Source organism: Bubalus kerabau, chromosome 5, assembly GCF_029407905.1.
Source record: "Bubalus kerabau isolate K-KA32 ecotype Philippines breed swamp buffalo chromosome 5, PCC_UOA_SB_1v2, whole genome shotgun sequence".
Classification (NCBI taxonomy): Eukaryota; Metazoa; Chordata; class Mammalia; order Artiodactyla; family Bovidae; genus Bubalus; species Bubalus kerabau.
In genome coordinates this window covers 119,487,872-119,511,694 of record NC_073628.1, presented here as the reverse complement: position 1 = coordinate 119,511,694, position 23,823 = coordinate 119,487,872, and the positions used below count along the sequence as shown (strand labels likewise).

The window sequence follows — 23,823 nt, the reverse complement described above, 5'->3', positions numbered from 1 at the left end:
TTCCATTCTTGACCCCTGATAAATTAATCTCCAAGTAACATCCAAAGTAATCTTTAAAAATACAAATTTTATCATGCTATTCCCGTCTACTTCCCAATGACTTGCAACTATACTTCAGATTAAAATTCAAAACTCATCTTAGTCTATAAAGCTGTACAATGATTTGGACCTGCTGTACTTCCCCAGTCTGGTAGCTTAATCTGCACCACATGTCATCAAAAAAGATGTACAGAACATTATTGTTTACAACATCATTTAACTGTTTCAATTACCAAGTCAAGATAACCAAAAAAACGTCACTAACAAGTTCTATTAATGTTGAGATCTGAAAAAAGTTTACTGCTGCTCATCCTATGACTCAACCCGGGGCTGTGGAATGCAGCGGGGGAAAGATCAATACTTACTACAAAAATTTCAAAAAACAAATTTCAAAATTAGATTACTTATATATTTTCCTTTATAAAATAATATTTTCCTTTATAAAACAATATTTTGAGACAGTGATTTTATTATTGACTTGCTTATAAAATGTTTTTGCAAATAACCTGCTACCTCAACAAAAATGATTCCTGCTATACTTCCTTGCAGATTTGTTTGGATTTATCAGTGTCCAATCAAATGAGAATCCCAGGGACGGGGAAGCCTGGTGGGCTGTCATCTATGGGGTCGCACAGAGTCGGACATGACTGAAGTGACTTAGCAGTAGCAGTAATCAAACCCTTGGAAATGGGCTACATGTGTGTCACATCATAAAAAAAAGGTTAAGAATCATTTTTCAAGATAGTCTGTGTAATGGCTAATATAAAAATGTACTGCAGAAGGTGGATACTCTATTGGGTTGGTCTTTCCATAAGATCTTTAGGCCAATCCAATACCTGCACCAAGTCTCTACTGTTCCTCCCGACTTCAGTTGTGTTCACAGTTTAGATTTCCACTACATGGAGGAAGGAAGAGATTTAGGGTGGAGATGAGACTGCAGTTTTAAAACTAGACTGTTTATTATAAAAACCTAAGAGCAATGAGAATGGTACAAAATCTGTCCAAAAGGTTATGATGGGAATCTGGAATTCAAAGAAGTATAGTTCAAAGTAGTAATTGGGGGTGTGGGGGGGGGGTGTGTGTGTGTGCTAGGAATAGGGAGACATACCATTTTTGTTAATACCCCCATTGAGCTGAGACTATTCAACTAATGTTTAGAGTCCAACTGTATACATAATTTTATATCATGATTTTTCATTTAATACAATTTCCTCATCATAAAAAAAAAATCTTCATAAACAGGACCTGCTGCTGCTGCTGCTAAGTAGCTTCAGTCGTGTCTGACTCTGTGCGACCCCATAGACGGCAGCCCACCAGGCTCCCCTGTCCCTGGGATTCTCCCGGCAAGAACACCGGAGTGGATTGCCATTTCCTTCTCCAATAAACAAGAACTAATTAAACTTAAAAGCTTTTGCAGAGCAAAGAAAACTGTCAACAAAATGAAAACACCACCTACCAAATGAGAGAAAACTGATAAGGGGTTAATATCCAAAATACATAAACTGCTCATAAAACTTAAGATTGAAAAAAACAAATAACTGGATTAAAAAATGCCAGAAGATCTGAATAAACACTTTTTCAGTGAAGACATACCAATGGCCAACAGACACATGAAAAGAGGCTCAACACTGCCAGTCATCAGAAAAATGCAAATTAAAACCACAATGAGTTATTACCTCACACCTGTCAGAATGGCTATCAATCAAAAAGAGCACCAATAACAAATGTTGATAAAGAAGTGGAGAAAAGGGAGCCCCCATACACTGCTGGTGGAAATGTAAGTTGGTACAGTCAGTGTGGAAAACAGTATGGAGGTTTTTCAAAAAAAATAAAAACAGAACTACCCTATTACCTAGCAATTCCACTCCTACTCCTGGGCATATAACTGAAAAAAACAAAAACACTAATTCAAAAACATACATGCACGTCAATGTTCACAGGAGCATTATATACAACTGCCAAGATACGGAGACAACCCAACTGTCCATCAACAGATGAATGGATAAAAAAGATGTGGGGGGGGGGGTGTGCGTGTGTATCTCCACAAACAATGGGATAGTACTAAGCCATAAAAAAGAATGAAAATTTGCCACCTGCAACAACATGGACTTGGAAGAGATTATATTAAATGCAATGTCAGATAGAGAAAGGTAAGTGCCTGTATGTTATCATTTACATATGGAATCTAAAAAACACAACAAAGTAGTAAATATAAAAAAAAAAATGAAACAGACTCACAGATAAAGAAAACAAACTAGTGGTTACCAGCTAGGAAAGGCAAAGGAGAGAGGAGAGGCAGAGGTAGGGGATGAAGAGGTTCAAACTGTTATGTGCCAAATAAATAAGCCATAAGGACATATTACACAGCACAGGGACTATAACCAACATTCATAATAGCCATAAACAGAGCAAGTGTTTCCCAGATGGCACTAGTGGTAAAGGACCTGCTTGCTAATGCAGAAGACATAAGACAGGCAGGTAGGTTTGATCCTTAGGTCGGGAAGGTCCCCTGGAGGAGGGCACGGCAACCCACTCCAGTATTCTTGCCTGGAGAATCCCATGGACAGAGGAGACTGGTGGGCTACAGTCCACAGGGTGAAAAAGAGTCAGACATGACTGAAGTGACTTAGCAAGCACACAGGCATAAACAGAGTACACCTTTAAAAATTGTGACTCACTATACTGTATACCTGAAACTTACATAATATTGTACATCAGCTAAACCTCAATAAAAAAAACTTCATAAATACCCTTTATAATAGTTTTGTAATTCCATTTTACAGATGGTTTATAATTTATTTAACCGTTACTCTATTGTAGGATATTGGTGTTGCTTCCAAATTTTAGTATATGAATATAATACCTATTTGTTCCTTTAAATGTAATTATTAAGTATCTGTTGACCTATGGACAAATGCACAAAGAAAAACCTGTACTGTAAGAACAAAAACTATGTAACTTCTGTATTTCAAAAAACTTCAAACAAAATGAAAGGACAAGAAGAAACTGGAGAAAAAGATGTCCGTCAAAAAAAAAAAAAAGGAAGAAAAATTAATATTCCTATGCAGAAAGAGCTCAGATACATTACTACAGAAAAAATTAAGAGTCTGAACAATGGATGGGGAAAATAAATGATTAAACTGATTGTATAAAATACAAATATCTAATAAAGAATGAAAGAAGTTCAACATCACTAGTAACTAGACATTAAATTATTCTCCATCTATGAAGTATGTTATTCAATTAATCATTCATTTGCCTTTACTGAAATACTTAACACTGTTCAGTGTATATCAAGATAGACACTTGAATACACTGTTGATGGAAATTTAAAAACATAAATGATAACTTTCTGGGAAAACAAAAGTGATTATCAATAGTGTTAAAAACTCTACTCATCAGTAATTTATCCTGAATGAGAGGGTAAGGAAAAATGCTTTGACTTTTATCATTTTAAAATCCCTTGGCATTGGGTATGCATTTTTTATAATGGAAGAGCCAAAAAAAAGTATTTATTAATATATCCATCTCATTTAGACTGGATAGTCTTTTGATAGTTAAAGATGGTCTCTCTTCCCTCTAATCCTCTAGTATCGTGTCTTACAAAGAAAAGACTTTTAACAGTTACATGCAGAATGAATTAACCTTTAACACCTGCCCTAAGGATTAGTCAAGTCAAACCACAACCCCTCTCTCCAGAAATACCAACTTTTGCTAAAAGCTGGAAGCAATTAAAAAATGAAGTGTGAGAACAAGAACCATACTTGACTTCTTTCAATGATGAACAGTGATTAATTTTTTAGTCTAAGTAAATCTATAAGATGGTGGCTATTTGATATCTTTCAACAGTCTTTTCTAAACAGCAAAACCAAAATAGACAAAATATAGGTAGCATTGGACAAGCAGCAGCACAGACAGAAGGTTCTGTGAATTTCTTTGGTGCAAGCTCCTCAAAATCTTGCCTTGTCATGGTAAGATGAGAATTTATACACATTTTATTAAATTATGAATGCTATTACAAGTGGATGGGATGAAGTTTTCAAAGGAATTCTGCTTAAATAAAATTCATTGTCCAAAAAGAATTATTCATCTGTCCAAAAAAGAATCATTCTACCTCACGTGATTTAGAAGTCATATCAAGATGTAACTAAGGGCAGGGACAATTTCTGAGAACAATAAATAACAGCTTATTATTCAAACTGAGGAAAGGCTACTCTATCTCTTAGGTATAGCTTAACAGCATTTGAAGCTCTAGATATATTCTACTATATACTTAAAACTAGAGAAACTCACTTGAGATCACAGGGTTTGACTTTCTTACCTGGCACAACATGGCTGTTACTTTCTTAGTGACTATACCCATACATTCACGTTTGCTCTAATGAAGCAAAGTCAGTTCACTTGTAACTGTACTTGTGCTGCTTCACTAAGGCCCTGCTCTCATTACCCTTTTTCTATTCATACAATTATACCTCCAACCTTTAAGGTGAACCATCGCCTTTTAAAGAGCAGAGTCTTTACTATTTTAAAAGTCTTGTGGTAAATAATTTTGGACATTTTTTTATTTGAGATTACAGATGATCAACTTCTAGATGTACCATACTATGGGCACACAAAGTGCCTATACAAATAAGGTGTGCACAAAGGGAATAATCGCCACTGATTTGTAGGAAAACTGGTATGTACTGCCAAACTCACCTGAGTATAGAAGCCACTAGCTGCCTCTAGGAACAGAGAAAGGTTTGCCTGAACTTCACTCCGATTCGGGTTTGCTCGATTCTTTGCCTGGCCTTGTAGTGTTGTGATCTGATTCTTAAAGGCATGATTCCAGCTGAAAACAAAATGTAATTCTATTTGGTATAGCAGTGACTCACTGGGCAGACACTGGTCCCCCTGAGAACAAGAAAGAACTGTTTGTTATAATTATAACACACTGGACAGTAAACCTGCATTCAAGTTATTCACTTAAATAACTATATGCTCCCCTTTGAACAAGATTAGACAAGCAGTAGAATGCAACTGACCTTAGTAAACACTTACCAAATGTTCAAATAATCAGACTGTGGCTTCAGTTATTAATCTTTTAGGGTTACTAGAGTTAGAACCTATTTAGGAATCCTGGTACAAACTTAGAACTACAGTGTTAAGACCAAAGTAAAAGTAAGCTATTAACAAATTTTCATACATTGTATCATTGCACCAAAAAATGTCTTCTATTACGTGGCATGCCTGGGGGGTGGGGTGGGGGTGGGGTGGTGGTTTCCTCATATTAAGCCATATTTCTTATTTATCTAAAACTTATTTCCCACAACACTTGGTTCTATTTCTATTTAATAGTTTTGTTTCTCTTGGGGTTAATATTTTTGCTAGAGCTTGAAATATAAACTTATTTTTGACATTTCAGTTTTGGCTATTCAAACCAAGCAACAACACAGTGCTGAAATAAGGCATACCAAAATCCTGTTATAAAATGCCTTTCATTCATTAATCAAGTTGTACAGAGAGTCATTTTAAATTTAGTTATGGTGAAGTACAGTTGCTCTCTAATTTGGAAATCACAGGGGGGAAAGAAACAAACAAACAAACAAAAAAACAGAACTAAGAAGGAAGGAAGATATACTGGCTTCATTAAAGGATGCCAACACAGATAAAGGGTTCACAACCTACCTGGAAAGTACCTATTTCTTTATCAACGGCAGCTTTTGAGACTCTTTTGAAGCACTGGGGTTTTTAATGATTTCTGAGGGCAATCATTCCCTCAGCAATTTTGATGTCATCTTATCCATGATTCTAATATCAAAAATACGCGTTTGAGTGGTTGTGATTAAATTCTATTACTAGGTCTTCTAACAATATAAAAGTCAGGTGTGCAAAAATCAGGAAAATTAGATTAGGAAAAACTAATTTTCACCACAACTTAGGTAAACAGAATATTCTTGATTTTTAATTTTCCACCAGGTTAATGTCCTTGTTTCAACTGATAAGGCAAGGCCTTCCATGAAAGGAATTTATTTACTCACTTGGGAATCTGGTTATCTGCCATTTCACAGCTCATAGAAAGAATGAGTGGAATAGCCTAAATACGTAAAATTTTTCTTAGTCTTGTTGGGAAGTGGGGGAAGGAAATATTTATTTATTTGATTAAAAGGAAGAACTTTCCTTACAATGTATTTTCCTTTGGGAGAGACTTATAGAATCGCATTTATCAAAGAAAGCCTGCTCTGAACACTTCATTTTCTAAATCATAGCTTAAATACAGGACTGAATACAATACAGAGAATCCAAACACTGTTTCTTTGCACTTGAAATATATACAGATTTGTTTTTATGATATGCCCTAAACACCTTAATAAAACTCAACTCTGAACATTTCTCTTTACACCAAAGGTCAGTTTGTTCAAAACATCACAAATATTAGAATTTCTTTTTTTTCCCATTGAGATAGCTTACTCTGAAATAGGTTAAAAAGAAACAACCAAACTGTTCTCTTCTAAAGTCTCGGTGAGATTCTTGATCTTACAGGGACATCCCAAATGGTAATACTTACAGATCCTGTTCTACTTTCTTGTCTAAAGCGTATTCCAAATCAGTAACAAGCATTTTCTGGTACAGGTCCTGCAGAGCCTGCCTGGATGTCCAGACTTCGGCTGGACCCAGCTTAGAATCTGAGTAACAAAATAAAAACAGTAGATAGATAAACAGATAGTTAAGGGCATTATGCCACACCAACAATTTCTTCACTCTCCATTCACCAAAGCAAAAACCCGCTTTAAATACATATCACAGACTGCTCCAAAAGTTTTATACTACTACATTTCAGATGAAACTTTCCACCTTTGGAAATACTTTTACGTATTTAGGCTAATGATTGAATCTTTCAAAATGCTTCTGTATTTGTCTTTTATTTTTGAAATAACACCATGAAATGAAAAAGGCTTAAAAAAAAGAGACAGAATGGTTCACCCTTTGATTTTGGTATGGATGTTTATATATTTATACCATAGGAAGTAATATGCCTCATAAGAAGTCACCCCACTCGAAACGGTGGACTGCCAAATTGATCTGTTTACTCTTACATTAATAACTGTATCTCTTTGTTCAAAGAAGCTTTTCTTCTTTTGAATCATTCTCACAATTGCCCTTACAGAAGCCTCCTGTCAGCTCACAATCCAGCAGTTGTTTGAGCATTCTGCTATTACTCCTACTTTTCTATATATGTCAAGCCAATAAAGTCATCGGTAGGCTGCCTGTCAAGACACTTTTGTGAGCAATGCATACTTGCTATTTAATGTAAATGAGCAGACAAGTGATTAAACTGCTCAAGAGGCCAAATGAGAGACTGGGTGCAAGATGAGAGCAGGAAGTCAGGCCATGACTACATGTAATACCAAACTGGGGCTCTATTGTCCGTCAGAGTCCTACAAGGCACATTAGCCTTTCCTATTACTAGGCTTGTGACTGCAACAACCGATAGTGAGCTGCCTCAATAGAAGAACTTAATAATGGACTTTTCAATTATACATTTCTGACTGCTAGTTAGCCTGACTGGTTGCATTTCAAGGTTTTGCAACGGCATAGTCTTCACTCCTCTGTAGGTTTGCTATTAGTATCTACAGGCACCATAATCTTATTCTGCACACAGAATCTCCCAGTTATTAGACTTAATCCTCACGAGAGTTTGCTAGAAACTAAAATATAGGGTCTATTTTTTGGTATCAGGTTCTTAGCCCCTTATTAAGCTTTTAATGACTGAATAAATAGATACATAGATTTGTTCAACCCTGCTTCAACTCATCGGCTGCAAGGAAAGGATTTTAAGGTATCATTAACTCTGACCAATCAGAGAGACTAGCATTTGAATGAGCAGACTTAATATCTTACGGACAAGTCAGTCACCTTCTGGGTACAACAGATGTACCCTACAAAAGTCAAACCCTAAGCCTTCTTACTGAGGGTGTTCAAGAGTTAAAAAAATGTTAACAGTGTTCTTGCCTAGAGAATCCCAGGGACGGCAGAGCCTGGTGGGCTGCCGTCTATGGGGTCGCACAGAGTCGGACATGACTGAAGCGACTTAGCAGCAGCAGCAGCAGCAAAAGGTATATAGACTGCCTGAGACTGCTCCATATACAACTTTTATTACACAATGCAGATTACAATGCCAACACAAAGAGGCATAACAGAGTAGAGCGCAGAGCTGACCCTGGTAGCCACAGTACGGAAGATAATGACAGCTACGTTAATAACAGGAAGAACTGTAAACTAAGAAAAAGTGATTTGGGCTTTTTTCCCCCTTGAACAAGATGACAGTGAGATTACTCAAATTCGTAGAATATTAGCCTGCAACTCTTGAAATTGAGAAAAACACATCCAAATAGCCCATCTCCCCTTGGTTGTAAATTTTAGCAGGTATGTGGTTTACAACAAGTTTAACCGTCTTTGTGGGTTTCACTGCAGAACTAAAATCTTCAAAAATTAGAATGAGATCCACTAGCACCTATATTTTTTAAAACATTTCAGCATAGTACACAGAAAGCATGCTGCTGTTGTGCTGTAGAGAGAGCATTTTAACCACTACATAGTCGCTGCCATGTATTTCCTAATTTTGAGTTCAAGTCATCTGCTCCTTTTTGTGGCTAAATCCAATTATTCTTTCAAAAACATCTTGGCTATTATAGAAACAAACAGGTAAGAGAGAAAAGAAAAGTGGCAAGGTAGCTCAACTTTAAGGACTTTCAATCTGCAAGAGTTTTCCTGAAAATATTTTTCTCTGAAGGCTTATTTACTATTTAGGTTTGGGGAATTATAAACAGGAAGATATAAACCTAATGTCGGTACTTGTGTTTATATGGTAGATGAATTATTTTTTTTGTATCTCTTAAATCGCTAATATAGTATGTCAAAGTTAAATGATTATATGCATTAAACTAGGCAATATGCAAGTCAATGTAACACAGATTATAAAAAATTTGATGAGCCATCTAGGTAAAAATTCAAAGTATAAAAACAATAAATATTTAAAAAACCTTTTGGCAACCAGGACAATACCACAAGTAATATAATAAGATGACACACTTCTCTTAATTTAACGGTATAAAAGTAAGTTGTGAAAAACAAATGAGTCAGACAGTACCTGTCATGTCAGCCTTCAGGACTTCTGCCTGCCTAAAAAAGGGAAAAAGAACATCAATTAGAAACAAACTAGGCCTACCCAACGTTAAGTAACACTAAAAGTTAAGTAAAATTATATGACAAGAATGCAAATTAAAAAAAAGAATGTATAGCAGCTCTATCTGTGGCACTGCGAACAGTGACCCTGCTTTAACATCCAGAATAGTAAGATCTTAGCAAACTGATGGCATTGCTTAGACGTTCACAGGGTCATCACGAACTCTTTTACCAAGTAGGGTTCACTTTCTTACTGTTTATTCCCAAATCTAATACATTTAAAGATAACATTTAAGTGACATTTATTAAATTAAAATTTTTCTGTCAATGAGGCCAGGAAATTCTGTGTTTCTCAATTCACTAGCCACTTTAACTATTTTAAATCTCCATCCTCCTCAAGCTGATTTCTGCCCTCTTCCTCAGTCTCAACTCTTTTCAGCAAAGGACAGTTCCTTACCTCAGGGAAAACAAAGCCCTTACTAATAAAGGCTTACTATATTCACAGAACCCTCTTCTTTCTTACTCTTGTTAAAACACTAGAGGAAGCGTATACCTTGTTTAAGACCAGTAATTCCACTTAGGTATGCTCTTTCTAGTCTTTGTAAAAACTTCTGATCGTTTAATTACCACCTCCCCCCTCTTTCAACAATTTAAAAACTTCCCTCTCTGTTGGATGCTTCTCATAGAATATTTAAACATGCCCTACACTTTCACAGACTTTAAAATCTTCTATCCCATATTCTCCTCTAACCGCTGCTGCTTTTCTCTCTTCCCAAATTCTTCAGGAATTGACTGTATTCAAGAAACGAACTCATGATCCACCTCCACCCTCATCTCCGGTTTCTCTTTCTAGAGTTTTGTACATTACTAAATGCATCATGGCTTCCCAGTTGTGAAAAGCAGACACCTGGAAGTCATCCACGACAACATTCTCTCAAATCCCCGATAATCTATCAATGCCAAAGAATTTTACTTTACTAAATACATCTTGAATCTGTAATTCTCCCTTTACTTCTTTTTCAGTCACTATCATTCAAGTTATAACCATCCATTGCCTGGACTATTGCAAAGCCACCAAAATTTTTTCTCCACTTCACTCTTGTCTCCTTTCATTCTGCTTGCTCTATTGCTATCAGAGGGATCTTTAAAACATGCAAATCTGACCTCATCAACTGCCCTCTTAAAACCTTTTAATGACATCCCACTGCTTTTAGGGTGAAAATCAAGATCTTTAGTAAAGTGGTCTACAAAGCCCTCTGCACTCTGAAGAGAGCCTCTGTACTCTACTTCTATCATTATTCTGTTCTCTCCTTGATCCTTTTGCTCCAGCCCTGGACTTCTTTCTAGATTCTCCAATGCGTTTGGCTCCCTTCACACTCAAAGAAGAGTCCCTTTGCTAGAAATACCTCTTCCCCCCTTTGTCTACTTAATTACTCATCCTTTGTCCCAGTCAGACATTACTTCCCAAGGAAGCTTTACTAAAACCCTACGTGTGTGTGTGTGTGTGTGTGTGTGTGTGTGTGTGTGTGTGTGTGTGTGTATTAGTCACTCAGTCATGTCCGACTCTTTGTGACCTCATGGACTGTAGCCTGCCAGGCTCCTCTGTCCAAGGAATTCTCCAGGCAAGAATATTGGAGTGGGTTGTCATTCCTTTCTCCAGGGGAGCTTCCCAAACTAGGGATTGAACCTGGGCCTCCTGCGTTGCAGGAAGATTCTTTACCATCTGAGCCACCAGGGAAGCCCTTGAACCCTACATACATGAAAGATATTCTTGTTTTATGTTCTTAAAGCACTTGTATTTTTTCTTCATAGTACATATCACAGATTTTAATGCGCACCATCACAACTCCTATGCCTACACAGTCGGCATTCAACAAATATTTTTTAAGTGAAGAAGGAAAAAGGCTAAATTACAGTCATATACTATAAAAAGGTAAGAATATAAAGTTAAGAGATTTCCATTTTTAAAAACAATATCTGACATAAAAGCTAGAGAACACTCTAAAATTTTTACTGTAAATGTTTATTATTTAAGTATCAACTGTGAATTTTAGTTTCATCAAAATATAACATGAATCTTTTTTCTTAGCTTTTAAAAAGTTTTTAAAAATTAAGCTTTCAAATATAACAGAAGCATAATAGGATGCTATAAAAACCACAAGCCATGTAAGAACTATCACTATAAATGAGCAATATCAAATACACAGCTATGAAGTGAAGTGAAGTCACTCAGTCGTGTCTGCCTCTTTGCGACCCCGTGGACTGTAGCCCACCAGGCTCCTCCGTCCATGGGATTCTCTAGGCAAGAAGACTGGAGTGGGTTGCCATTTCCTTCTCCAGGGGATCTTCCCAACCCAGGGATTGAACCCAGGTCTCCAGCATTGCAGGCAGACGTTTTAACCTCTGAGCCACCAGGGAATCCCAATACACAGCTATACTAATCCTAAAAGATAACATCACATCAAATTCCATTATCCATTCAGCCTAGTTTTACTGTTTGAGTGCTAAACTTTTGCCATTAAAAAAAACAAAACAAAACAAAACTTCACACAGTAGTTGATTTACGTCCTTAAAACCTAAGATCATATTTAGAAATACCTCATCTCTTAACCTACCAGTGTCACACCCTCCTCTCCTGCCCTCACCCGAACCTAATTAGAGTACTAACTTATGAACCCGAGACAACCAGCCCTACTTGTGCATCTTCATTGGATTCAGTAACCTCTCATCCTGAGAAGCCAAGTTACTAAGGATATATTTTACAATGTATCCATATCTTGGAGATCCGACCAGTCCATCCTAAAGGAGATCAGTCCTGGGTGTTCATTGGTAGGACTGATTTTTGAAGCTGAAACTCCAATATTTGGCCACCTGATGCGAAGAGCTGACTCATCTGAAAAGACCCTGATGCTGGGAAAGATTGAGGGCAGGAGGAGAAGGGGATGACAGAGGATGAGATGGTTGGATGTCATCACCAACTCGATAGACATGGGTTTGGGTGGACTCCAGGAGTTGGTGACGGACAGGGAGGCCTGGCGTGCTGCGGTTCATGGGGTCGCAAAGAATCGGACATGACTGAGTGACTGAACTGAACTGAATCCATATCTTACCTAAAAATACATACTCTAGTATATACAAGATACACTGAGAATCATGTGTTTATAGATTGTTTTCTCATTCCAAACAAGATTTGCTCGTAAAGATGAACAAATACCATTTTGGTATGCTAAGATCTGCCTAATGAGGATACCAATTTCCAGTCAAATGAAGATTATATTGAGCATATAACAGGAACTATTTCCAAATAATCTGCTTCTCTGATAGGCCATCAGGAAGAGAAAAACTATAATTCTAACAGATTCTGGAACAGGCTTCCACTGATAAAGATCAAAATTTCACTATATATTTTTATATACCATTTTTATATAACCTGTCCAAGAAATATAAAACTAAAAATCTAAACACAAACAAAACTGCAAAAATGTCATAAAAACTATCTGACATGAATGTCCAAGCATTTTGAAATTTCAAGAGTTTTGATACCTCAAGAATGACTAGGGAAGAGATGCCCACCTCCGAGCACAGTTCTCTCCTAGGTTCTGAAAGAGACACGTGTTAATGACCAAAATAACTCTGCTAAACTGAAATGGTAAAGAGAGTTAAACAGAAAATAAAACCATGGGAGACAGCCACTATGATTCCCATCCCATAAACAAGGAAATTGAAACTCTGAAATGTGGAAATAATCTGTTCATTATCACAAAACAACTAGGTACAATTAAGTACGAACTTAGTTCTTTCTGACTCTGAAGTTCAAGTTATTTTTATTTCAAGTTGGAATTAAAAATTCTATGACATAAAAAGCTAACACAGACTTATCTAGGTTCAGTTTCGTGCTCTGTTGATTAAACCTTAACATTTAAGTCAACTAGTCTAAATTGAAGATGAGTTCACAAAAAATGAAAAACAAACCAAAAAAAAAAAAAGATCAGTTCATATTAGGAAATAAATACCTGAGATTTCTACCAGAAAGACCACAAGAAGTAAAATTCATATTCTCGTGCAGTGGTCAGACCGTGGCTAAAATTTCCTCTTTCACAATGGATCAATTTTTGTAAATACATTTTATTGTAACAGTCTTGCCTATTCATTTATGTATCATCTATGGTTGCTTTCTGCTACAAGAGCAGAGGTGAGTAGTTAAGATAAAGACTACATGTCTCATCAAGCCTAAAACAGTTACTATCGGCCCCTTCACAGAAAAGGTTTGGCTCTCCTGCTCCAGGGAGTATTTGATCAAAAACAAGAAGTCGATATGTATAAATCCCCAAACCAAACAGTTTTCCCAGGAGGAATCATCAATAATAGTCTCCTCAGAATAAAGATTTTTATTTGTTGACATCATAATGTCACAAAGAAGACTGTTTGAAAATAAGTTTTTTTAGATGGGGTATAATATATAAGAAATCAACAGATATGTGATCTTAAACCAACTGCTTTCACAAAGATTAGCACAAAATTGGCTACTTGATTATTTTACTTTTTTTATAAAGAGAAAATACTGTACCTCAATGACCTATTGGTTTTGTTAAAGATCAATATTATGAAAGATTAATACTACAATGCTGATATAAAGCAGAGAAGGCAATGGCAACCCACTCCAGTACTCTTGCCTGGAAAATCCCATGGACGGAGGGGCCTGGTGGGCTGCAGTCCATGGAGTCGCTAGGAGTCGGACACGACTGAGCAACTTCACTTTATTTTTTCACTTTCATGCATTGGAGAAGGAAATGGCAACCCACTCCAGTGTTCTTGCCTGGAGAATCCCAGGGACGGGGAAGCCTGGTGGGCTGCCTTCTATGGGGTCGCACAGAGTCGGACACTACTGAAGCGACTTAGCAGCAGCAGCAGCAGCTTATATAAACAGATACTAGTTTTCAAAAATTTCCTCTTGGCTTCTAGAAGGTGTGGCCACATGAATTCTTTTTTATTCTTACTTTAAGCTGAGGAATTAATAAAAAGAATGAACGAAGAATCCGAGAATTAAAATCATCATGCCTTCAATAATAAAACAGCATTATTTAAAATATAAAGCTTTCAAAATACTAAATATATTGTCTGTTTGTAAATAATAAAAATTAAGCACCTCTATCAAACAAGAGAAAAGAAAAAGCCATTTAAAGGCTGAACAAAATCTGAAACATTCAGTGATAACCAAATATGTTTAAAGCCAAGCATCTGAAACAATACTCTTGGAGACTATGGGTGAGCATCAAGATCTATAAATACATTTAACACATTCTAATGCACTAGGTACACTAGAATAGCTAACACTATATTTAGCACTTATTATTGCCACATTGTTCTAAAGTAAGGGTTTGCCATAAAGTAATCATTTAACCCTCACACTATGTACTATTATTGCTCCCACTTTAAAGCTGAAGAAACGTAAGGAGATAGAGGTTAAGTAACATGCCCAAGGCCATCAAGTTAGCAAGTAGCAGAGGTAGCATTTCAACACACTGATTCCAGACGCTAACTCCTAACCACTGCATCACAGTTCCTCTCTTATACAAGATTGTAAAGGGGGTGAAGGGGGGAAAGGAATGTTTGATAATAAAAGCCCAAGGAACTGGGGCTTTCAAAAATTAAACATTTTACAGTAATTTTTTTTATAATGTCACTAGAGGAAAAAACTAGTTAATGGTAATCTTCTTTAACAAATAGCTTGATTATATATACCACTGATACAACAATGCAAGGTAATGAACACAGAATAATCTCTCAAAATCACACATTATATTCATGGCTTAAAAATATACAAGGTATTTCCAAGTAAGGGGCAAATACAGTGGAGGATTCCTTTCACCTGGACCAACCCCCTTCCATCTATGAAAAGAACACAGGAATATATAAGCCAATGTCCTCTAATCTCACAGTTGAGGAGAGGTGAATTAGTCTCTTGTTTTGGGAGGCAACACTAATTTTTTTTTTTTTTTTTGAAATTTAATAAAAGCCACAGCATGTCTTATTTCAAGATAATTTACTTATTTCCATAAAGTATTAAGGAGTATTCAGGATACGAGTAGCTATCAGTTATGACCATAAACATAATAACGTGATGATAATTATTTGTGTTAAATAACAGGTCAGAGAGTAGACACTAGAAGGCAAATACGTGCTTACAAACACAGATGCGCACGTGCGCGCGCGCACACACACACACACACATTCCTGAGACCTTTAAGGTAACATCAAATCTCACGGACATTCCTGAGATCTTTAAGGTAACACCAAATCTCACGGTATTCAGTTCAGTTCAGTCGCTCAGTCGTGTCCGACTCTTTGCAACCCCATGAATCGCAGCACGCCAGGCCTCCCTGTCCATCATCAACTCCTGGAGTTCACTCAAACTCATGTCCATCGAGTCGGTAATGCCATCCAGCCATCTCATCCTCTGTCGTCCCCTTCTCCTCCTGCCCCCAATTCCTCCCAGCATCAGGGTCTGTTCCAACGAGTCAACTCTTTGCATGAGGTGGCCAAAGTACTGGAGTTTCAGCTTTAGCATCAGAAAAAAATAAATCGTGCTGCTCTACTGTTGAATTTCACATAGAAAAAGAACATCTAGGGAAATGCTGCTCCTAAAGGAGCTTCTCAGTAAGAGATAATAAAAATACTAACTTGCTTTCTCTCTCTATGGCACTTCACAGTCTGGCACAAATTTTCAAATCTCCTGACACTCCACTGCTCTGTATTACAACATTCATTCAATAATCTATACGATTTGAACATGTGTACCTAGTTTTATAAAGGGCCAATTCTGGTCTAGGAATCTCAAAGCATGAGAAAGAATTACTCTTCCAGGCAGAGAAAATATCACAAAAGAAAAACAAAGCTAAGCCAGTGAAGGAGGAGGACTGATGCATCAAATGCAGGGTGGGAAGCTACAGATGAGCTGGAGAATCTCAGCAGACTGCAGACTGTGAGGCCGTGGATGACATGTTAAGGAGCTCAGGTTCTGTCTTTTAACTACTAGGAAATCTATGCTGGGTTTTAAGGAGGGGTACAGCATTGTCAGAATTGCCTTTTTAAATGATTACAACAAGATGCATGGAAGATGGGGTTTAAAAGGGCAAGACTGGAGGTAAGGAAGTGAAGGAAATGAATGGATGGAAATGAAGTGGAGGCATGAATGGATGGAAACGCCTAGATTCAAGAAATACTTGGAAGTAAAATCAGCAGAAGATAAAGCAGAGGAAACCACCTAAAATCATTCTCAAATTCTTGCCTTGCACATCTGGGTATGTGACTAAGTCGGGGTGAGCAAGCAGACACTTAAGAAGAGATGAGTGTTAAGCACAGGGGAGACATCAAGATGATGGACACAATGCTGGAGTGATCAGCACACAGATGGCAGTTAAAACCACGGGACTAACTGTAATTGCCCAGAAAGGCAGAAGGGTGGTGCAAGCTCCCTATCTTCATTCTTAAAAGGCAGATAAAAGAATGAAGAACACCAAGAAGAAACTCACAGGCACATGAGGGCAAAAGAAGAGGATAAACAGGAAGGGTAGTCAACAATATCACAGGCAGTAGATAAGTACTCTAAGGACTGAAGGGTGTGTTGGATTTAGTGCAATAAGTGTTAATGACTGCCTTGTCAGAGAAAGAAACAATGTCAAATTGTAGGGAGAATGAGGAACAAATAAGAGGGAGAAGTTTCAGTCAACTCTTAAGACACTGGGCTGTGAAGAGAAATAAAAGGGGGCCACGGGTAAAAGTTTCTTATTTTCCAATGGGAGAAACTTGAGCATGTTTAGAATGAAGAAAAGAAGCTAGTGGAAATGAACAGGTTGAAGATATAGGAAAGAACAAGAGTGATACAGCATGCTTCTGGAAGAGATGGAAAGACATGAGGCAAGACTGGCTTTCAAGAGGATAAAATTGAAGGAAAATAGTGTTAGAAAGAATTGTGCTAGGAAAATTTGGGAGTAGGGCAGGGTGGAAAGATGTCCAGAGAATTCACTGCTACATTGCCTCAAATTCAGAGATAAAGCAGGAGATCAAATCAGTGTCTAAAAGTAGGAGGGAGATTAACTGAGGAGAATGGTGAACCTATGGGGTAATAACAAAATGAAAGGCAAAAGAACTGAGAAAAAGTGATGAGTACAGTACAGATCACACACAACGAAAAAACGTGAGAAGACAGTGTTCAGGAGTATATCCCCAGCACTCAGAATAATGCCTGGTATGTCACAGCTGTTCACTAAAATTTTGTTGAATTAATGAATGGTAAAATGTGTATCATGCTAAGGCAACTTTATGTAACACAAAATGATACAGAAGAAAAAAGACTTAGGTCTGAATCTGGGTTTATATTAATAGTGTTACCTTGGAGTTTCTTTTTAAGAGACTCATCTTCCTCATCTATAAAGCAGGGATACAAGCTCCCTTTCAGAGTTGCTGTCAGGAAAAAATAAAACAGGTAAGTCCCATAAAAGAACATAGGTGATAAGTCCAAGTTGTTGCTGTTGAGTCGTTAAGTCCTGTCTGACTCTTTGCGACCCCATGGACTGCAGCACGCCAGGCTTCCCTGTCCTTCACTATCGCCTGGAGTTCACTCAAATTCATGTCCACTGAGATAACTCCAAGAGAGAGGGTTAACCTGTGACATGAACACTTCAGTGACCACCAAATTACTTTTGTTAACTGGGTCACTGACATAGGATCCTTTCTGAAGCAACATACTAGGTTGAAGACGGCAACGTTCCAAGGTGGAGGTAAAAAATCCTGGGTCATCTATCACAACGTAATGCTAAGTAATAAAAGAGAACCTGAATGTTGTAATGACCACATTATAGTATGCACAGAAAATAAAAACAAAAGAGTAATATGTAAAAATTACAAAGGACTTACATTATTGTATTTTTTGTTTCTCCTCAAACATTAGTTTTGATTATATAAAACTTAAAGAAATACAGCTTAAAGTTGGATCGCGAACACATTTTTCTCCTCTCCAAACATTAGTTTTGATCACACAGCTTAGGCAAACAGTTAAAAACTAGACATGACAGCACATCAAGCAAAGTGTGAATTACAGAATGCCATCTAAGCTCATCTCCTAAGAATTAATCATTGGCTTAAATAATAATACAGTTGATCATTTACTATTTGCCAGGTGCTGTTTATGTGCTACAATATATTATTAAACTTTTAATTCTCACAAGAAATCTATCAGGTAAGGAACAATACTATTCCCATTTTTCTGATGAGGAAAAAGTTAAATAACCTGCCCCAAATCATACAACTGGGAAGTGGCAGTTTGGGTTCCACCCTGCAGTCTGGTTCCAGAGCTCATAAGCGTTATACAACACAGTGAGGCTTCTGGAATGGCCTGGCTCTAGGTGCCTCTGTCATGGTATCCACTTGTAGGGACAACCAGCACTTCACATTTAAGTCTCATCTCTGATCCCAAGCACCTTCACACTATCATTTAAACTGATACAAGCTACTGTGAGAAGAGTTACCAGCTCACTGTGTGGCTGGAGAGGGCTTCTTGTGCACACCACCATATACCTATTTCTACAGGCATCTAGAAGGCCTGACTGTATGCAGGCTAACATACAGAAGCAAGAAATGAGGCTCCCTGTATTCAAATGAACTGCTATATATGTAATTCAAAACAGGAATTTTTATTCTAAAGGATAGTCCACCACAAGATAAATCACATGCCCCTCTGCTTGCCACGTATGCAAACATAAAATTTACATTTATGTTACTAAATGTTTAAAAATTTTCTTTGGACTGTAAGATATAAATGCTCATGACAAAGTAAACACACAAGGTTCTTATGAGGCTGCGTAAGTTAAAACAAAAAAACCCTTAGCATTCCCTCCCTCATCCCGGCCAATAGCAAATGCTTCAGAAAACTTCTAATTCTTCTACTAGTGTTCATAGTATGTGAATACTTTAACATATCTCTAAAAGGAATACAAACATGTAGAAATCCCTTGTAATTTTTATCCTACCTAATATTACTTGATTTCAGATGCTCCTCTGATTTCAAGTTTCCGGTCCTCATCTGGGACTTAAATGAAACGTTTTCTCCCACAATGACTATCTGCAAGAACATCCAATTTCTCATAAGGTAGAATGGTTTAAGACATTCTAGATAGAGGAGAGGAGGAAAATATGAGTTAACCCACAATAACAGAGAACCCTCTTGAAGAAAGTTAAATTATTTTCTCTTTAAAATGATCAATGTCAAAGGCAAAAGGAAAGATATCATGGCTTTTTTCCTTTTTATATTTAGTTTCTGAGACTACACATTTTAAAATTCTGTTTTGTATATATCTAAAATTCTAGTCTGGTATTATCCAACTGTTATTCTAATCTCCCTGCCTGAAAGCTGAGTGATCACTAAAGGACAAACAGGTATCAGTTACCCAGAAGGGTTCTTGTGGTACCAAGGTTCAAGAGCAGACGGCTGGTCCAAACTGGACTACGTATGGAAGGAAAACCAGGTAAAGCAATTAAACCACAATTACAGAAGGTACAAAAAAAGCTTACATTCTGAGACCAGCTAAAAGGTAGGTATTTAGATTTTCAGTCACTCAATGAACAACATACGCATGCTAAGTTGCTTTAGTCATGTCCGACTCTTTGCGACACTATGGACTTGTGGTCCACCAAGCTCCTCTGTCCATGGGATTCTCCAGGCAATAATATTGGTTGCCATGCCCTTCTTCAAGGGATCTTCCCAACCCAGGGATTGAACCTGTGTCTCTTAGGTCTCCTGCACTGGCAGATAGGTTCTTTACCACTAGCGGCACCTATGAAGTCCAAATGAATAATAATTTGGTTATTTCTCTGTACTAAACAGTGTTAAGGACTAGGTAGACAATGATAAACAAAACATTATAGCTCCTGCTGCTGCTAAGTCGCTTCAGTCGTGTCTGACTCTGTGCAACCTCATGGACTGCAGCCTACCAGGCTTCTCCGTCCACGGGATTCTCCAGGCAAGAACACTGGAGTGGGTTGCCATTTCCTTCTCCAATGCATGAAAGTGGAAGTGAAAGTGAAGTTGTTCAGTTGTTTCTGACTCTTAGTGACCCCATGGACTGCAGCCTACTAGGCTCCTCCATTCATGGGATTTCCCCGGCAACAGTACTGGAGTGGGGTGTGATTTAAATTCTAATGTGGAGACAGCCCAACAGGAAAGAGGAAGCAGCAGAAGGTAGTGGTTAAAGGCATGGGCTTGGGTATCACACTGTACTCAGTGGCATGCTGGGAATAACTCAAGCCACTTGCACAATTTCTTTCAGACACCAATTTAACTTAAAGATTTGGGCAAAATAAATTGAGTAATTATTATTAAATACTGATAATTGCTAACATTTAAAATTATTACGTGGCAGATTCTATACTAAATGCTTTACACATTGATCTCACAGAATGGGAAAATAAAATGTCATAGTTAAGTATCATATTCAGACTGCCTGGGTTCAAACCTTGCTCTGCTATTTACTAGCTGTGTAACTTTAGGAAAATTACTTCTCTATGCCCTAATTTTATCAGCAGTAAGAAGGAGATAATAAAAGTACCCACTTCACTGAGCTGTTTTGAGAATTAAATGAGGTAACAAAAATAAAAGCTCTAGGATTGTTCCTTGTTATATAAGCCCTCAAAAACTGTTATTATTGTCATTATTATCATTATAGGTATTATTACTCTTCCCAACAATCCTAAGACGTAAATGCTATTATTATCCTCATTTTAAAATTAGGAAATTGAAGCTAAGAATGCACATTAATTGATTCTAGAATAGAAGACAAAGTTATTCATAATTTTAAACAATAAAACATCAATATTAAGAGAAATCTCAAACATGCAGGAGGTCTATGTAGACTCTGGCTCCATACTTCCAACACATATATTTAATCACCTGTGACTTTAGTTGTACTTTAGTGGAAAAGACTAGGAGAAAACACCTCATGACAAAACCCAAGTTCATTGGTATAGCATGTTAAGTCCCATAGCTTCCAACTATATATGTTAGGACCCAATAAAACCAAATTACTTTTAGTTCTCTGCTATTTTGCCCCATTGCATCTTGATTCATGCTTTCACTCAACCTGAAATGCCTTTCCCCTTCCTTCTTTGTCTGGTTAACCCCTTTTTGTATTTTAAGACTCAGCAACTCCTGTAAGAGGGACTTGGCTTGGCCAAGCATTCCCAATGAATCTTAATGCCCACTTCTATAACAGCACTCACAGCACTATGATGAAGTTATTCATTCACACATTTCCTGCACTAGAGATTATTTATTCTATTGGATGATGTAGGCCAGGATGGTGGTTTTCAACACTACTGGATTCAACGCTTAGAAAAAAGACATTCTTTGCAACAATGCTTTTATCTTCCTGAAATAAAATGCAAGATGATATACACTATTTAACACATTAAAATGAATAACTAAATGCCTTCTACAAGGAAAAATAAAGAAATTTTTAATAAAACTAGTATCACAATATACAAATGGCCGAGTAAGACTATTCTTTAAGAAATAATGAAGATATCAATGCTTGTACGTAACATGTGGCTTGTGGTATCTCAGTCTCCCACACCAGAGACTGAAGCTGGGTCGATGGCAGTGAAAGTGCCAAGTCTTAATCACTGGACCACTAGGGAGTTCCTATATACACTTTTAAGAGAAGGTTAACAGAATTCCAAAGACAGGAAAATGAAAATAAAAATCTGAGTAGACATTAGAATTAAAATGAGTTTCAATGTAAGTAACAGCAAATCAAATTTACTGGAAATGCTAAGAGAAAAATAACCTGACATGGGGACAGCATGACAATACAAAGTTTAAAGAGCTGACCTGAAGAAAATAAGGGTGTGACTATATCCCTTGATAGGTAAGCAGGAAACTAATATTATGTTGGAAAAAGAAATAGTAAACAGTCCCTTATATGATGTAAAACACCATATAAATTTAGGTTAGGGAAAAGTAAAGTACAACTTCCCAATTTGGAGTATAACATGGGATATGGACACCTTAATTAACTCAGCCAGCAACAATATTAAGATACTGTCTGATTTAACTGAATAAAATAATCTGTACATTATCATGGTATATCTAGAAATTTCCACTTCTGTGGTCTCCGAAATTTAAGAGATATAAAAAAAGTCAAATCTGACTTTTCCACCCAAGAACCATTATTTAACCTGTACTTCCAGACATCAGTTTATCTAGTCAGGTTCCTTTTTTCTTTATTATTTACCTGTTTGTCTAAAGACAGGGGTGATGCATTATAATCAAATAATCTAACAAATCTGATACAAATCATAGAGGGCCTATAGAGACTGTTACCCTGATGGCCCCCAATGAATCATACACCTCCTGGCATCTGTACCATTGTGAACTCTCTTCATACAGTGACCTTGGGGTTTGCCGTGTGACTTACTTTGGCCAATACTTCAGGAAGTGTGACACAAATGGAAGCTTGACAAGCACTTGTGCATTTGGGCTTGCCCTTCTGTAACGCCTTCACAATGTTATGAAGCAGAGGAGACAGATGACCTGGAAAGAGGAGACTCCATTTTTCCACCTATCACAGCCACCCCAGTTGACAGTTCAGACATTTGAGTGAGGCCATCGTGGGCCATTCAGGACACTGAGCCACTGGATGACCAGTCATCCAGCTTGACCTAGTCAGTCTGAGAGAGGGGACACCTTTGGACATTTTGAGCAAAGAAGCTCCATGACCTAACCTAAATTTTAACATGTTCCACTGAGCCACTATGCCAAGAATTTACTGGCTTGAACCAGTAGGCAGCAATGGAGAGAATAAAATGTGATTGGACTTTGACCAAGAGGGTTTGCTGAGTGAAATTTTAAACAGAGAGAGAGAGGCAGGAATCAAAAATGATTCATGAGGATTTGTCATTTACTAGTTAAAGATAAAAGTAGGCATAGGGTAAAGAGTTTATTTTGGACAACAATGCTTGGCACATGGTGTTATTTAAACCACTTGCTATTGTTTTTTACGATGATGATAACTTTAAGACATTATACATCCATGTGAATGTACACTAGCAGTTATTAAAGCATCTGACATTTAAAGGAAAGATATGTAACCACAGAAATCCATCTTGGGAGTCATCAGCACAAGGCAAGAAATGACAAGGGAATAATAAAAAGACAATTAATGACCATAGAGAAAGGAGGGAAACTTGTTGAAGTTTTGTGGTGTAGTGGAAGCCAAATGAAGAAAGAGCTTCAAGAAAAGAAGGTAGAATCAGTAAGTGCTGCTCATGCAGCAAGTAAAATGAGGCCTGAGAACTGACTACTGGATTCAGTATGTGGAAGTCACTGCGGATCTCATTAGGAACAATGTGGGCAGTGAAGTGGGAGCAACAGCCCATGGACTGACTTTAATGGAAAATAGGAGGAAAGGATCAGAGACTAAAACTGAGTTCAGATACCTTTTTCTAGGCAGGAGAGGCAACAGAGTGAGGGTCAAAAGTTTTTAAGATGGAATATATGTTTTTTTTATGGGATGGAACAGGATAAATAACAAGAGGAGGATTCAATGGAGGAAAAAAAAAAAAAAA

The 23,823-nt window shown here is 37.3% G+C and overlaps 1 protein-coding gene across 6 annotated transcripts in view; it reads right to left on the bottom strand.

The window, feature by feature from the left end:
- Positions 1–23,823, bottom strand: part of SMG7 (SMG7 nonsense mediated mRNA decay factor) — an 86,351-nt gene that overhangs the window by 31,547 nt on the left and 30,981 nt on the right. For 4 of the 6 annotated variants that reach the window (XM_055582895.1, XM_055582898.1, XM_055582897.1 and 1 more), the window contains exons 1-4: positions 19,233–19,363; positions 9,170–9,201; positions 6,587–6,704; positions 4,738–4,870 (exon numbers count right to left, since the gene is read on the bottom strand). In XM_055582895.1, the coding sequence (XP_055438870.1) occupies positions 4,738–4,870; positions 6,587–6,704; positions 9,170–9,201; positions 19,233–19,348 (399 nt within the window). In that variant the 5' untranslated portion in view covers positions 19,349–19,363. Of the gene's footprint in view, positions 1–4,737; positions 4,871–6,586; positions 6,705–9,169; positions 9,202–19,232; positions 19,364–23,823 lie in introns of those variants that run through there. The other 2 variants (XM_055582896.1, XM_055582899.1) reach the window with 1 other exon arrangement.